The sequence below is a fragment of the Galeopterus variegatus genome, unplaced genomic scaffold (assembly GCF_000696425.1).
Source record: "Galeopterus variegatus unplaced genomic scaffold, G_variegatus-3.0.2 Scaffold999, whole genome shotgun sequence".
Classification (NCBI taxonomy): Eukaryota; Metazoa; Chordata; class Mammalia; order Dermoptera; family Cynocephalidae; genus Galeopterus; species Galeopterus variegatus.
Window position 1 is genome coordinate 262,893 of NW_007727110.1, and position 14,834 is coordinate 277,726.

At 35.2% G+C, this 14,834-nt stretch overlaps 1 protein-coding gene across 6 annotated transcripts in view; it reads right to left on the reverse strand.

Annotated features, from left to right (window-relative positions):
• CCDC79 (coiled-coil domain containing 79) overlaps positions 1-14,834 on the reverse strand; it is a 50,903-nt gene that overhangs the window by 8,558 nt on the left and 27,511 nt on the right. For all 6 annotated transcript variants that reach the window (XM_008574127.1, XM_008574130.1, XM_008574129.1 and 3 more), the window contains one exon: positions 618-955. In XM_008574127.1, the coding sequence (XP_008572349.1) occupies positions 618-955 (338 nt within the window). The remainder of the gene's footprint in view (positions 1-617; positions 956-14,834) is intronic.

Below are 14,834 nucleotides of genomic sequence, written 5' to 3' on the forward strand. Positions count from 1 at the left end.
AATCTGATTATGTCACTCGATTTAAAATCCTCAGTGGCTCCCATAAAGGAGCCTGTGAGTTAAAACCAAAAATCTTTTTTTTTTTTCCTTTTTGTCTTTTTTCGTGACCGGCAACGGATCGCAACCCTCAGTGTCGCGCCCGCACCAGACCGGGACCGGCAACAGGATCGCAACCCTCGGCGGCGCGTCCGCACCTCGCTCAGCCAGTGAGCGGGAACCGGTCTGTATGTGGGATCCGAACCCTCGGCGGGAGCGCCGCCGCGCTCCCAAGAGGCGCACTGTAGCAGTGCGCCACCGGGCCGGCCCAAAACCAAAAATCTTGAGTACGACATGTAAGGCCCTAGACAAACTGGTCCATATCTTCCCATCCAAACTTCTTTCCCAACATTTCCTACTTTATACTCCTCACAAGACCATGTTTTATCTTTTTTATTTTCTTGTAGCTGGCTGGTATAAGGGATTGAACTCTGAACCATGCTCTAACCAACTAAGCCAACCGGCCAGCCTGTCATGTTTTACCATTTCTATATCCCCAGTGCTTAACAGTGTGGCACACAGAAGTGCACAATAAGTGCTTGCTGAATAAATAAAAGTTACAAACAATTATTAAACTATACCTTGACTGAGAAACAAAATTCTTTTTTTCAAAAGTCATTTCTTCATGTAAGTTCTGTTTGCATATTGAATTGGCTTTATGTAAAGTCTTATTTTGCCCACTCTCCCTATAACACTCATCAACTGGATTTGCACTCTTTGACAAGTTCTTCATTAGGTCATCATTTGCACACGCTTTACACATAACTCCACAGGATTCATAACTCTGAAGCTGTGTAGACTGGCTTTTATCCTTATCTTCTGATTTGGTACCTCCACCAATACTATCTGCATGGAGATGTTTCAGTTTATTCTGAGTATTTATGTTCACAGATGAATAGTTTTCTCCTTGTATTTTTTCCTATAATGTAAAAATAACAAGTAAATGATTTCAATATAATCCATTTGCCTTATAATTGGATTTATACTTTCTTTAAAGAACACAGAAAAAGTTTGTGATTGTAAATAGAACATATATGATAAAAAGGGAAGTTCAAAATAGAAGGAAAAAGGGAGTTTAATTAATAAATAATGTTGGGACAATTGGGCAGCCATCTGGGGAAAAACTAAGTTGGATATCTCACAGTTTACACAAAGAGAAAGTCAAAATGAATCAAATATTTAAATATAAAAGTTAAATTATATATGTTCTAAAAGAAACCATGATTTTTAATATTCTCAAGGGGTGGAAGACCTTTCCAAGTATTATACGAAATCAATAAATCATAAAAGAAGAAAACTAATATACTTAACCACATAAAAATGCTTTAAAAGTTCTGCTAGAGACTAAGAACACAGACTCAGAGGAAAAAAAGATCAGAAACAAAACCAAATGGTAATCAAAACACCCATAAATAATATGTAGGAATCATATCTTAGACTACAGGATAATTTTTTAAATAACATTTTACTATAATGAAATATAAAAAAGATCAACAATATTGTAGAAAAGTAGGCAAAGGAGATAAAGAGATAGTTTACAGGAAGGAAAATATAAATAGCTCTTAAACATATGAAAAAATGCTCCATCCCACTTGTAATAAGAGAACTGAATATTAAAGCTATGTTGAGATATCTTTCTTCATCACATCAGCAGAGATCAAAAGGGTGTGGAAAAGCAGACTCTCTCAAACATTACTGGTAGGAATGTAAACTGTCAACAATCTCTGGAGAAACAACTTGACAGTATCTTTCATAATAAAAATTGTGCATATCTGTAAAGAAAAATCTGATAGATTACTTTTACATGTGCACTATGTTAATGTTATTAACTGTAACACTGTTTGTAACAACTAAAAGTTGGAAATAACTGCAGTGTTTATCAGAAAAGGAGCTAGCATATTCATCTAATGGAATGCTCTGCAACTATAAAAAATAATAAAACAAGAAAGCTTCCAGATAAAGATGATGAATTAAACACCATATTTATTTTTGGTCCTTCCAACAAACCTATTAAAACAATAGTTTTTAAAAAGGCATAAACCCCAAAATGGAAGACATAGAGGCAACAAAATTTTCAAAACTAAAGAGCAGATGGGTGAATGATAACCTACTTAGTAGAACTGGTAAAGCTGAATCCAAAGTTGACAATGGGAAAATTAAAAAAAACTACCTATATACTGCCAACCTCCAAAAAGGCTTAAGGATTAGAGTTACAAAGAAACTTCAGAAGGTGTGGTGAAGGTGGAGTTAAAAACAGGAAGACTGGATGAAAGTCTGTATAAGTAGCAGTAGTATTACTAGATCTCAAACCCCATATACACACTTAGCAGGTAGTTAACTGACTCCAGAGGTTCTCTCCCTCACCCCTGCCCTTCCCTTGCCTCAAGGCTGGAAGTTTAGTCTCTGGACAGGATAAAACAGAGACTCTGCACTAAAGGGCACAAAGCAAGGCTGAAGGCAGAATATTATACAAGAAACAAAGGCTAAGTAAATATTTATATGTTGAATACCAAGAAATATCAAGCCCTTTTCACCTGTTTTGATTCCAGAACACTGGCTGACAATCTCTAGGCAGGAGATTGGACACTGGAGGTTCTCAAAAAAAGAGAAGAAAAAAAAAGAAAAGAAAAGAAAATGACCCACCTAAATAATCCTACAAGAAATCACGATCAACAAATTTCTAAGGAGACTTGTAGTGTCTCACTCTTAAATATGAGCAGCAACCAAGGACCACCAGAAATCTGAAGAAAACTAGAGACCAAGAAAGAAAAGAAAAGAAAATTATATATATATATATATACCTCAGAGGAGAAAGACTGGGTAGGAAGGAAAAACTTTTAAAATGAAAACTATCATGCCATCTCCTTTAAACTTATAAAAATAAATAAATAAATATCACTGATATACTTAAGAGAAGAATGTCAATGAAGTCTCAAGTCCATGAAACAAAAATAAGATACTTTAGATCATCAAGCTGGTGGAATACACAATCCCCAGTGCCATTATCCCCCACAGTTGACCGATTTACAGCTATTAGGAAGCAAAGACTGCCAACGTGGAACTGCTGGAGCTCAGGGGAAGAGGAGGAGAGACCTGCAGTGTTTGTGAAGGTGGGAGAAGCTGCAGGAAGAGGAAGAAGAAACCACTCTGACCATTTCAAGCCCCAGCCACTTCAGGGATGGCTTTGTAAGAGGCAGGAAGAAACTGCAGCACACAGAGCAGTAGCCAGCAAAAGCCAAAGCTGAGCCCTTTGTGTGAAGTTGCCTGAAGTCTGCAGGGGAGAAGAGGACCTCGAAGCACACCATACCAGCCCCCCAGCCAGCAGGACCACTGACAGAGTTCTGAGGACCCACACAGGAGCAGAGTCCACAGCCAACTGAGAAAAGGAACCACCTAGAGGCCAGTGAGAACATTGGGGTGCAGCATGGGCAGCTGGTCTACCTTCCAATCAGCACAGGCCCATTTAGTGGAGACTAGTAAGGGCTACAGAACTTCGGGGGGCATAGAGTCCTGGAATGACTCAGTCCTGAGCCAGAATTTCCACATAGCCCAGGTGTATCTAACCTCACAAGATCTGGGACTGATTAAAAAGCCAACAATTAAAATCCAGTCTGCACAAAAGACCTTTCCCAGAGAATCAGCAGCAAAACAGCAATTTAGCTCAAGCACAGAGCTCAAGTTCTGTTCCCCACAGGAAGTTCCCCCAATTTTGGAATTAACCAAAACCACAGACCCAGACACAAAGCTCTGATATTAACCAGTAAAGGTCTAATACCATCAAAGAACACATATAAAACTTAGAAGAGGTAGCAGTCTCCTCAAATGACCAGACATCAACATAAAGACACAAAGATTGAAAAAGAACAGAGAAATATGACACCAACAAAGGAAACAAACAAAACATCAGCAATGGACCTACAGGTACAGTGGAATTATGAAATGTCTTACAGAGAATTCAGAATAACCCTCTTAAGGATGTTCAAGGAGTCACAATAAAATATGGATAGAAAATTAAATGATATCTGGAAAACAATCCAGGAGCAAAATGAGAAACTCAACAAAGAAACTGAATCAATTTACAAAAAAAAAAAAAAAAAAGAGAGAGAAAGAGAAATTCTAGAAATAAAGAATACATTATCCGAAATGAAAAAATCAATAGAAAGCTCAAACAGCAGACTTAAACAGAGGAAAGAATCAGTGAGCTTGAAGATAGAACATATGAAATTATCAAATCAGAGAAGCAAAAAGAATAAGAAAAAATGTAACAGAAATACAGCAAATTTTGAACTCCCTCAAGTGAAATAACCTCCACATAATTTGCATGCCCAAAGGAGAAAAAAAAGAAGAGATGTAGAAAGTATATTCAGGAAAATAATGGCTGAAAATTTCTGAAGTACAGAGAAAGATGACATCATCCAGGTACAGGAAGCTCAGAGGTTACCCATCAAAATCAATCCAAGGAAGAACACCCCCCAGGAACATCATGATCAAATTATCAAAAACCAAAGACAAAGAAAGAAGACTAAAAGCAGCAAAAGAAACTCATAACATTCAACAAAGTCCCAAAACATCTCTCAGCAGATTTGTCAGTAGAAACTCTACAGGCCAGAAGAGAATAGGATATATTCAGGGTGCTGAAGGAAAAAGACTGTCAGCCAAGAATTCTCTATCTAGCAAAACTAACCTTCAAATATGAAGGAGAAATAAATCTTTCCCAAACAAACAAAAGCTAAGGGAATTCATCAATGATAAACCTGCATTACAAAAAATGCTAAAGGAAGTTCTTCAATCTGAAAGAAGACAACACTAAGGAGCAGCAAGAAAACATCTGAAAGTACATAATTCATTAGTAAAGTAAGTTCAAAGACAACCTCAGAATACCCCGCTGTCAAAAGGGTGGTGAATAAACCATTTACATCCTTAGTATGAAGACTAAAGAACAAACCTAACAAGACGCTAACATATAAAACAGCTATATGAGAGACAGGAATATTAAAATATGTAACTTGAAAAAATAAATTGTCAAAAAGTTGGGGGGAATGATGCCAAAGTGTAGAGTTAGCTTTGTTTTTTTTCTTAGATATCAAAGTCAAATAAAGGAAGATGGTAAAATTGGGGGGAAAAAAGGGAAAAAAGGATAAACAAAACAACCAGAAAAAAAGGAACAAAATGGCAGTAACAAGTCCCTAAATATCAATAGTAACTCTAAATGTAAACAGATTAAATGCCCCAATTAAAAGACACAGAGTGTGGGCCGGCCCGGTGGCGCACTGCTACAGTGCGCCGCTTGGGAGTGCCGTGGCGCTCCTGCTGAGGGTTCGGATCCCACATACAGACTGGTTCCCGCTCACTGGCTGAGCGAGGTGTGGGAGCAACACCGAGGGTTGCGATCCCGTTGCCGGTCCCAGTCCGGTACGGGCGCGACACTGAGGGTTGCGATCCGTTGCCGGACACGAAAAAAAGACAAAAAGGGAAAAAAAAAAAAAAAAAGACACAGAGTGGCTCAATGGATTGTAAAATAAGAACTTTCAATATGCTGCCTAGAAGAAACTCACTTCACCTACAAAGAACACACCAACTGGAAGTGAGGAGACGGAAAAAGATATTTCATACAAATGGAAACCAAAAGAGAGGAGTAGCTATACTTAGATAAAATAGATTTCAAGCCAAGGAAAGTAGAAAAAGAAAAGCAAGGTAATTATATAATAAAGGGATCAATTCAACAAGAGGATATAACAATTCTAAATATATATGCCCCCAACTCTGGAGCACCCAGTTATATAAAGCAATTACTATTACATCTAAGGGGAGAAATAGACTCAAACACAATAATAGTTGGGGATGTTAACACCCCACTTTCAGCAAAGGACAGATGATCCAGACAGAAAATTAACCAGGAAACATTAGAATTAATCTCTACTCTAGGCTGGCTGGACCTAAGGGACATGTATAGAACACTTCATCCAACAGCTGCAGAATACACATTCTTCTCAGCAGCATATGCAATATTCTCTAGACTAGACATATGTTATGTCACAAAACAAGTCTCAATAAATTTTAAAAAACTGAAATCATATCAACTACCTTGTATAACCACCATGGAATAAAACCAGAAATGAACAATAAAAGGGACACTAGAAATCATACAAATATATGGAAATTCAACAACATGCTCCTAAACAATGAATGGGTCAAAGAAGAGATCAAAAAGGAAAATTTATTAATTCCTGGAGACAAATGAAAAGACAACATACCAGAACCAATGGGATAGAGCAAAAGCAGTTCTAAGAGGTAAGTTTATATAGCAATAAATGCCTACCTCAAAAAAGAAAGATGTCAAATAAGCAACCTAACATTATACCTCAAGGAACTAGAAAAACAAGAATAAACCAAACCCAAAATCAGGAGATAAATAACAAAGACCAAAGCAGAAATAAATTAGAGATTTTAAAAAAATACAAAACATTGATGAAACAGAGTTGGATTTTCCAAAAAGATAAACAAAATTGATAAACCTTTAGCTAGACTAACAAAGAAAAAAAAAGACTCAAAGTCAGAAATGAACAAGGAGACATTTCAACTGATATCACAGAAAAAGAATCATAAGAGACTACTACAAACAACTGTAGGCAAACAAACTGGAAAACCTAAAAGAAATGAATAAATTCCTGGACATGTACAACTTACCAAGATTGAATCATGAAGAACTAAAAAATCTAAACAGATGAATAATGAGTAATGATATTGAAGCAGTAAAAAAAACTCCCAACAAAGAAAACCCCAGGACCAGATGGATTCGCTGTTGAATTCTACCCAACATTTAAAGAAGAACTAATACCAATTCATCTCATACTATTCCTAAAACTTGAACAGGAGGGAATACTTCCAAATTCATTCTCCAAGGCCAACATTAACCTCATATCAAAACCAGGAAAAGACACAACAAAAAAAGAAAACTACAGACCAATACCCCTAATGAACATAGGTGCAAAGATCCTCAATAAAATACTAGCAAACACAATCCAACAACACATTAAAAAGATAATTCACCATGATCAAGTGGGATTCATCCCAGGGATACAAGGAGGGTTCAACATACAGGAACCAATAAATGTGATACATTATAACAAAAGAATGAAGGATTAAAACCATCTGATCATTTCAAAAGATGCAGAAAAAGCATTTGATAAAATCCAACATCGCTTCATTATAAAACACTCAACAAATTAGGTATATCTCAACACAGGAATGTACCTCAACACAGTAAAGGGCATATATGAGAAACCCACAGCTAATATCATACTGAATGGACAAAATTGGAGCCTTTTCCTCTAAGATCTGGAACAAGACAAAATTGCCCACTTTTCCCACTCTTATTCAACATAGTACTGGAAGTTCTAGTCACAGCAAATAAGGCAAGAGAAAGCAATAAGGGAATCCAAATTGGAAATGAGGAAGTCACACTATCCCTATTTGCAGAAGACATGATCATATACATAGAAAATGTTGAAGACTCCACCAGAAAACTACTAGAATAAATGAATTCAGTATAGTGGCAGGATACAAAATCAACAAATAAAAATCAATAGTCTTCCCATATGCCAAAATGAAATAGCTAAAGAAGAAATCAAGAATGTAATCCCATTCATAATAGCTACCAAAAAAATGAAATGACTAGGAGTAAATTTAACCAAGGAGGTGAAAGACCTCTACAGTGAAAACTATAAAACACTGGTGGAAAAAACTGAAGATGAAACAAACAAAAGGAAAGATATCCAATGTTCTTGGGTTGGAAGAATTAATATAATCAAAATGTTCATATTACCCATAGCAATTTAAACATTCAATGCAATTTCTATCAAAATACCAATGACATTCCTCACAGAAATAGAAAAAAAAAATGATCTTAAAATTTGTATGGAACTACAAAAGACCATATATACTGAAAACAATCTTTTTTTTTTTGGTGGCTGGACTGTGTGGGGATCTGAACCCTTGACTTTGGTGTTATAACTGTGCTCTAACCAACTGAGCTAACCAGCCAGCACACAATCTTGAACAAAAAGAACAAAGTTGGAGGCATCATACTTCCTGACTTCTAAATATACTATAAAGCTATATTAACCAAAACAGCATGGTACTGGCATAAAAATAGACAAATAGATCAATGGAACAGAATAGAGAGCCCAGAAATAAACCCATACATGGTAAACAACTGAGAAGTGGTCAGAATATATGAAATGGGGCTGGCTAGTTAAGCTCAGTTGGTTAGGGCACAGCCTTGTAACACCAAGGACACAGGTTCCAATCCCTATACTGGCCAGCCGCAAAAAAAAAAAAAGAAAATATATTACATGAAACAATTCTTTTCAGACATTTGACAACACAGGCAGAACAAGAATATGATCCCTGATAGAAGAGAAACAAATGAAGTGAGTCCTTAGTTTTATGGTTGGAAGTCCTTTTCAGACCATGGTGCAGAGAAGAAACCAAACCAAAGCACAATGGTTTTGTATTAGAGGCTGAGGTTCAGCAGGCTGAAGTGGCTGGTATTTGAAGGGCAGAATATAGATGAAGAGTGAGCTATATAAAGAACAAACTCCAGAAACCTGCGCTTGAAAGCCCTTAACTTATTGGCTGAATACTAAACTGTGCAAGAGTAGATTAAAACTCAACAAGAGAAGACAAAGAACAACTCCTACGGAAAGAGTAACTACCAGGGAATTACAAGTTGAATACTGTGAGTGTTCACTCAGGGCAGGAAGATGTTTGACTTCTGACCAGCTAGAGTGGAGAGACCTGGTTAAAACACACAGCATGCAGTAAAGACCACAGAAAGGCCAGAACATACCTTATGAGTAGCACAAAATTAACCCTACAGTAAAGGTTACTCAAGGTCCACCCTAACAAACCTTAGTAAAGAATCATTGAAAGGATCAAGTTATGCTGAAGGTAAAGTAAATGCCTTCAAGAACAAATCCTAGCTAGTCCAACGGTATTGAGTTATCTCAATTGATTGTTCACAGTCAGTTACAGATTGAACTCCTTGTTTCACTTGACTACTCAGAAAAATAGAAATAAAAAAAGAATCCCAACACCTTTTAAAAGACAAAAAATGCCAAACACTCAACAATCTAATATTCACAATGTCCAGGATGAAATTATATTAAAAATGATAACAGAGGCAAAGAGGAGGAAACTTAGACCCATTACAGGGAGAAAAGTCAATAAAAAGGAACCAAGAAATGACAGAGATGGTGGAATTAACAGATAAAGGATTTTAAAACAGTTTTGCTCAAGAAGTAAATGGAAAATATCAACATAATGAGAATAGAAATGGGCATGACAAAAAATAATCTAATAAAACTTATGCAGCTAAAAATACAATATCAGAAATGAAAATTTCACTACAGAGAATTAACAACAGATTAGATACTACAGAAGTAAAGATCAGTGGACTTAAAGACAGAGAATAGAAATGACCAAAACTAAAGCACACACAGAAAAGAGACTGGAAAGAGAAAAGGAACAGACCCTCAGGAACATCTGAGATGTTATCAAGAGGTAAAACATACATGTAATTGGATATCTCTCAAAATATCTAAAAATAGTAGCCAAGAAACTATCCAGATTTAACGAAGACCATCAACCCATAGATCCAAGAATTCAACAAATCCCAAACAGAATAAACAAAATTACATTAAGGCACATCATAATCAAACTACCAATCATCAATCAGAAAGAGAAAATCCTAAAAGCAGCCAAAGGGATAAAGAAGACATGCTATATACAGAAGAACAAAGATAAAAGTTTTCTTCTGACTTATCAGAAACAATGCAAGCCAAAAGACAATGAAATAACATCTTTAACGTGCTGAAAGAAACCATCGATCTAGAATTTTATATCTACTGAAAATGGAATATTACTTCAGCAATGAAAAGGAACAAAATATTAATAAAACAACCTTGGTGAGGGGCCAGCCCATGGCTCACTTGGGAGAGCATGGTGCTGACAACACCAAGTCAAGGGTTAAGATCCCCTTACCGGTCATCCTTTATTTAAAAACAAAAACAAAGAAAAAAAACCCTTGGTGAATCTTAAAAACATTATGTTAAGTGAAATAAGTGAAACACAAGTGATTACACAATATATAATTCCATTTATGTGCAATTGCAGAAAAAGAAAACTAATGACAGAAAGCATATCAGTGACTTCTTGAGCCTAGGGATAGGAAATGGGACCGTCTGCAAAGGGACACAAAAACGTTTAGGGTGAGTAAATTGTTCTATATCTTGATAGGGACACCACTATATAAAATTATTATAATTCATCAAAATGTATACTTAAAATGTGTGATTTTTATTGTATGTAAATAATACTTTAATAATAAAATATTTCAGAAAAAAAGATAATTGTTCAAGGCAAAAATAACATTACTGGGCAGTTTATAACGCATGTACTAGTAAAATGTATAGCAACAATAACACAAAGAACAAAGGGAAATGTAAACATACTATTGTAAGAGTTTTATAATATACATGAAATGGAATAATATTATTTGAATATAGACTATAAGTTAAAGATGCATATTGTAAACCCCAAAGCAACCACTAAAAAATAAAGAATCTTTAGCTAATAAGACAAGATGAGATATAATGGAATATTTAAAAATATAAAAGGTGGCAGGAGAAGTAGGGAAATAAAGGAACAAAGAATAAATGGGACAAATAGGAAACAAATAGCAATACGGTAGATTTACAATCAAACATAACAACGATTACATTAAATTTAACGGAGTGATCATATCAGTTCGAAGGCAGAAACTGACAGGATAAAAAAGACTAAACTATATGCCATCTATAAAAAGCCCACACTAAATATAAAGATAGGTTAAAAGTAAAAGACTAAGTCCCATAAACTGATGAATGGATAAACAAAATGTGCGTATATCCACACAAAGGAAAATTAATTGGCCATAAAGAAGAATGAAGTACTGATACATGTTACAACATGGATGAACCTTGAAAACACTATGCCAAGTAAAAAAAGCCAGTCATAAAAGACCACATATTATATGGTTTCATTCATATGAAATGTCCAGAATAGGCAAATCTGTAGAGACAGAAAGTAGATGAGTGGTTGCTTAGGGCTAGAGTATGGGGAGAGGGAAACAGTTACAGGGTACAGAGTTTCTTTTTCAGGTAATGAAAATGTTCTAAAATTGATTGTGATGATAGTTGCACATATCTGTGAACATACTAAACACCACTGAATTGTACACTTTAAATGGGTGAACTGTATGTGAATTATATGTCAATAAAGCTGTTATCACAAAAAGTAAAAAGATAGAAAAGTATATACATCATACCAAAAAAAAATTGGAGAGGCTATAAACAAGGACATTTTACATTGATAAAAGGGTCAATTAATAAGACACAACGATCCTAAATGTGTGTGGACAAGAAACAAAAACTAAAAGGAAAAAGACAAATGTACAATCATACTTGGTGATTTCAACAACATTGCCTCAGTAATTTATAGAACAAAGAAAATCAGTAAAGCATTAGAAGACTTGAATCTGAACTTATAGAACTTGATCTGACATTTATAGAACACTCCACCCAATGACAGCATAATATATAATCATTTCAAGTGCACATGGAACAGTTAGACCTTATGCTGGGCCATAAAATACCTAGACCACAGTATACAATCAATAAACGTTAGAAATTATAACTACTCTATAAAGGGTTATTAAAAATTACTAAGAAAAAGACAAACAGCTGAAAAATGGGGAAATGATATGAATAGGCAATCCACAGAAGAAACATAAATAGCCAATATATATGAGGGTATATCAAAAAGTTCGGGGATAAATAGAATTAAAATATAATACAAATATTTCCACAAACTTTTCAACGTACCCTCATATATGGTAAAGCACTACACCAATAATTCAAAAAATGTAAATTAAACTAGTATGACTTAGCCAAGAGTCACAAGGCATTACTCTTCACCTATTAGATCAGCAAATATTAAAAAGTTAGACCATATCTAATGTTGGCAAAGATATGGGGAAATAATTATCTTTATAAAGTTTGGGGCCAGTGTACCACCCTTTTTGGAAGGCAATAATAGCTCAAATTAACTGAATATTTACTATGTCCCAAGTAATATCCTAAGAATTTTACATTCTTAATCTAATTCTTGCCACAACTCTAGGTGTTTAAGAGGTACTGTTATTATACCCATTTACCAAATTCAAGCAGAGAGAGAACAAATAACTTCTGTTAAATTCCACAGACAGGCAGTAAGTGATGGGGCAAGAATTCAAACTCAGGCAGTCTAACTCCAGTGCTCTTGCTATTATTGCCCATGAAGCTGTAATGACTGTCCATATTGCAATAGCTATCAAAATGTAGAACATGCACAATTAGTCCCAGCAATTCTCTCCTAAAAATTTCTCCCATGAAATACACAAATATGAAAAGATTATGTACATGAATGTTCATAGTAGCATTATTCATAATAGCCAAAAAGTGTAAATAACCCAAATGTCCATCAACTAATAAATATAAAATGTGATATATATATTATTCAGCCATAAAAAGTAACTAAGTACTTAACCTTAGATTTGGCAATGGATTCTTAGATATGACTCCAAGGGCACAAACAACAAAAGAAAATATTGATGAATTGGACTTCATCAAAATTAAAAACTTCTGTGCATCAAAAGACATCAAGAAAGTAAAAAGAAACCCTACAGAATAGGAGAAGTATATTTGGAAATCATATATCTGATAAGTGTATTAATATTCAGAATATATGAAAAATTCCCATAACTCAACAAAATGACAAAAAACCCAATTCAAAATGTGCAAAGAATATGAATAGACATTTCTTCAAAGAAAATAAACAAATGGCACATGAACAGATGCTCAACGTCATTAGGGAAATGCAAATCAAAACCACAACGAGATATCAATTCACACCTACTAGGACGGCTGTAATTTTAAAAATGCAAAATAAGTGTCGGCAAGGATGTGAAGAAAATGAAACCCTTGTGCACTGTTGGTGGGAAGGTAAAATGGTGCAGGTGATAAAAAAACACATTGGTGGTTCCTCAAAAAACTAAACAGAATTACCATATGATCCAACAATTACACTTCTAGGTATATGAGTGTACTTCAAAAATTTTGTGGAAAAATCGAATTAAAAGATAGTATGAATCCTTTCAGAAACTTTCTGAAGACTCCCCATATAACCAAAAAAACTGAAAGCAGGGACTCGAACAAATATTTGTACACCAATGTTCACAGCAACATTATTCACAATAGACAACAGGTAAAAGATAATTCAAATGTCTGTCAATGGATGAATGGACAAACAAAATATGGTATTATACATACAATGGAATATTATTCAGTCTTAAAAAAGAAATTCTAACACACGTTGTGGTGTAATAAAAAGTATATTTGGTCTTTGTCCCTGGTTCCCCTTTTCCCCCACCACCTCCAGAAAGGATTGAAGAACACACTGAGATGCTGGGAGGGTGGTATGCCTGAAGAGGACATGAAGATCTGTGCCCACCCCCACTATACTTTGCCCTATGCATCTCTTCCATTTGACTGTTTCTCAGTTGTATTCTTTTTCATAAAATGGCAAATGTAAGTAAGGTATTTTCCTGAGTTCTGAGAGTCAGTCCAGTGTATTATTGAACCTGAGGAGGGTGTTGTGGGAACCTCCAAATTTATAGCTGGTCTGTCAGAAGTACAGGTGGCTTATGAGACTTGTGACTTGTGGCTGAAATGGGGGCAGTTTTTTGGGACTGAGCCCTTAACCTGTGGAGTCTGCGCTATTTCCAGGAGTTAACTTTCAGAATTGAATTGTTGGACAACCCGTTGGTATTGGAGAGCTGGTTGTTGGTATAGAAAAACTCCACACACATACCACCATGTGGATGAACACTGAAGACATTATACTAAATGAAATAAGCCAAACACAAAAGGACAAATTATGCATGATTCCACTTATATGAGGTACCCAGAATAGTTAAATTCATAGAGACAGAAAGTAGAACAGTGGTTATCAGGGGCTGGGGGGAAGGGAAATGGGGAACTATTTATTGTTTAATGGGTATGGAGTTTCAGTTTGAAATGATGAAAAAGTTCTGGAAACAGATAGTGGTGAGGGTTGCACAAAAATGTGAATATACATAATGACACTGAATTGTATGTTTTAAAATGGTTTAAATAATCAATTTTATGTTATATATATTTTAGCAAAAAAAATTTTTTAAAGGAATGAAGTTCTGATAGATGCTACAACATGGATGAACCTTAAAAACATGCTAGGGGAAGGCAGCCAGACCCAAAAGGCCACATATTGTATGATTCCATTTATATGAAATACCTATAAAAGAACATCCACAAACAGGAAGCAGATTAGTGGTTGCCAGGGGCTGGGGGAGAGAGGCATGGGGAATAACTGTTTAACAGATATGGGGTTTCCCTTTGTGGTGATGAAAAATTCTGTAACTAGTTAGTGAAGATGGTTGCACAACACTGTGAATGTACTTAATGCCACAGAATTGTTAATTTAAAAATGGTTATAATGGAAATTTTATGTTACATGCATTTTACAATAATTTAAAAGAATCAATAATATAATTTTTAAAAAAAGCATTGAATTATACACTATAAATGGGTGAATTGTATGGTATGTGAATAAAGCTATTTTTTAAAAAGGGAATGACGTACTGATATATACTACAACATGGATGAACCTTGAAAACATTA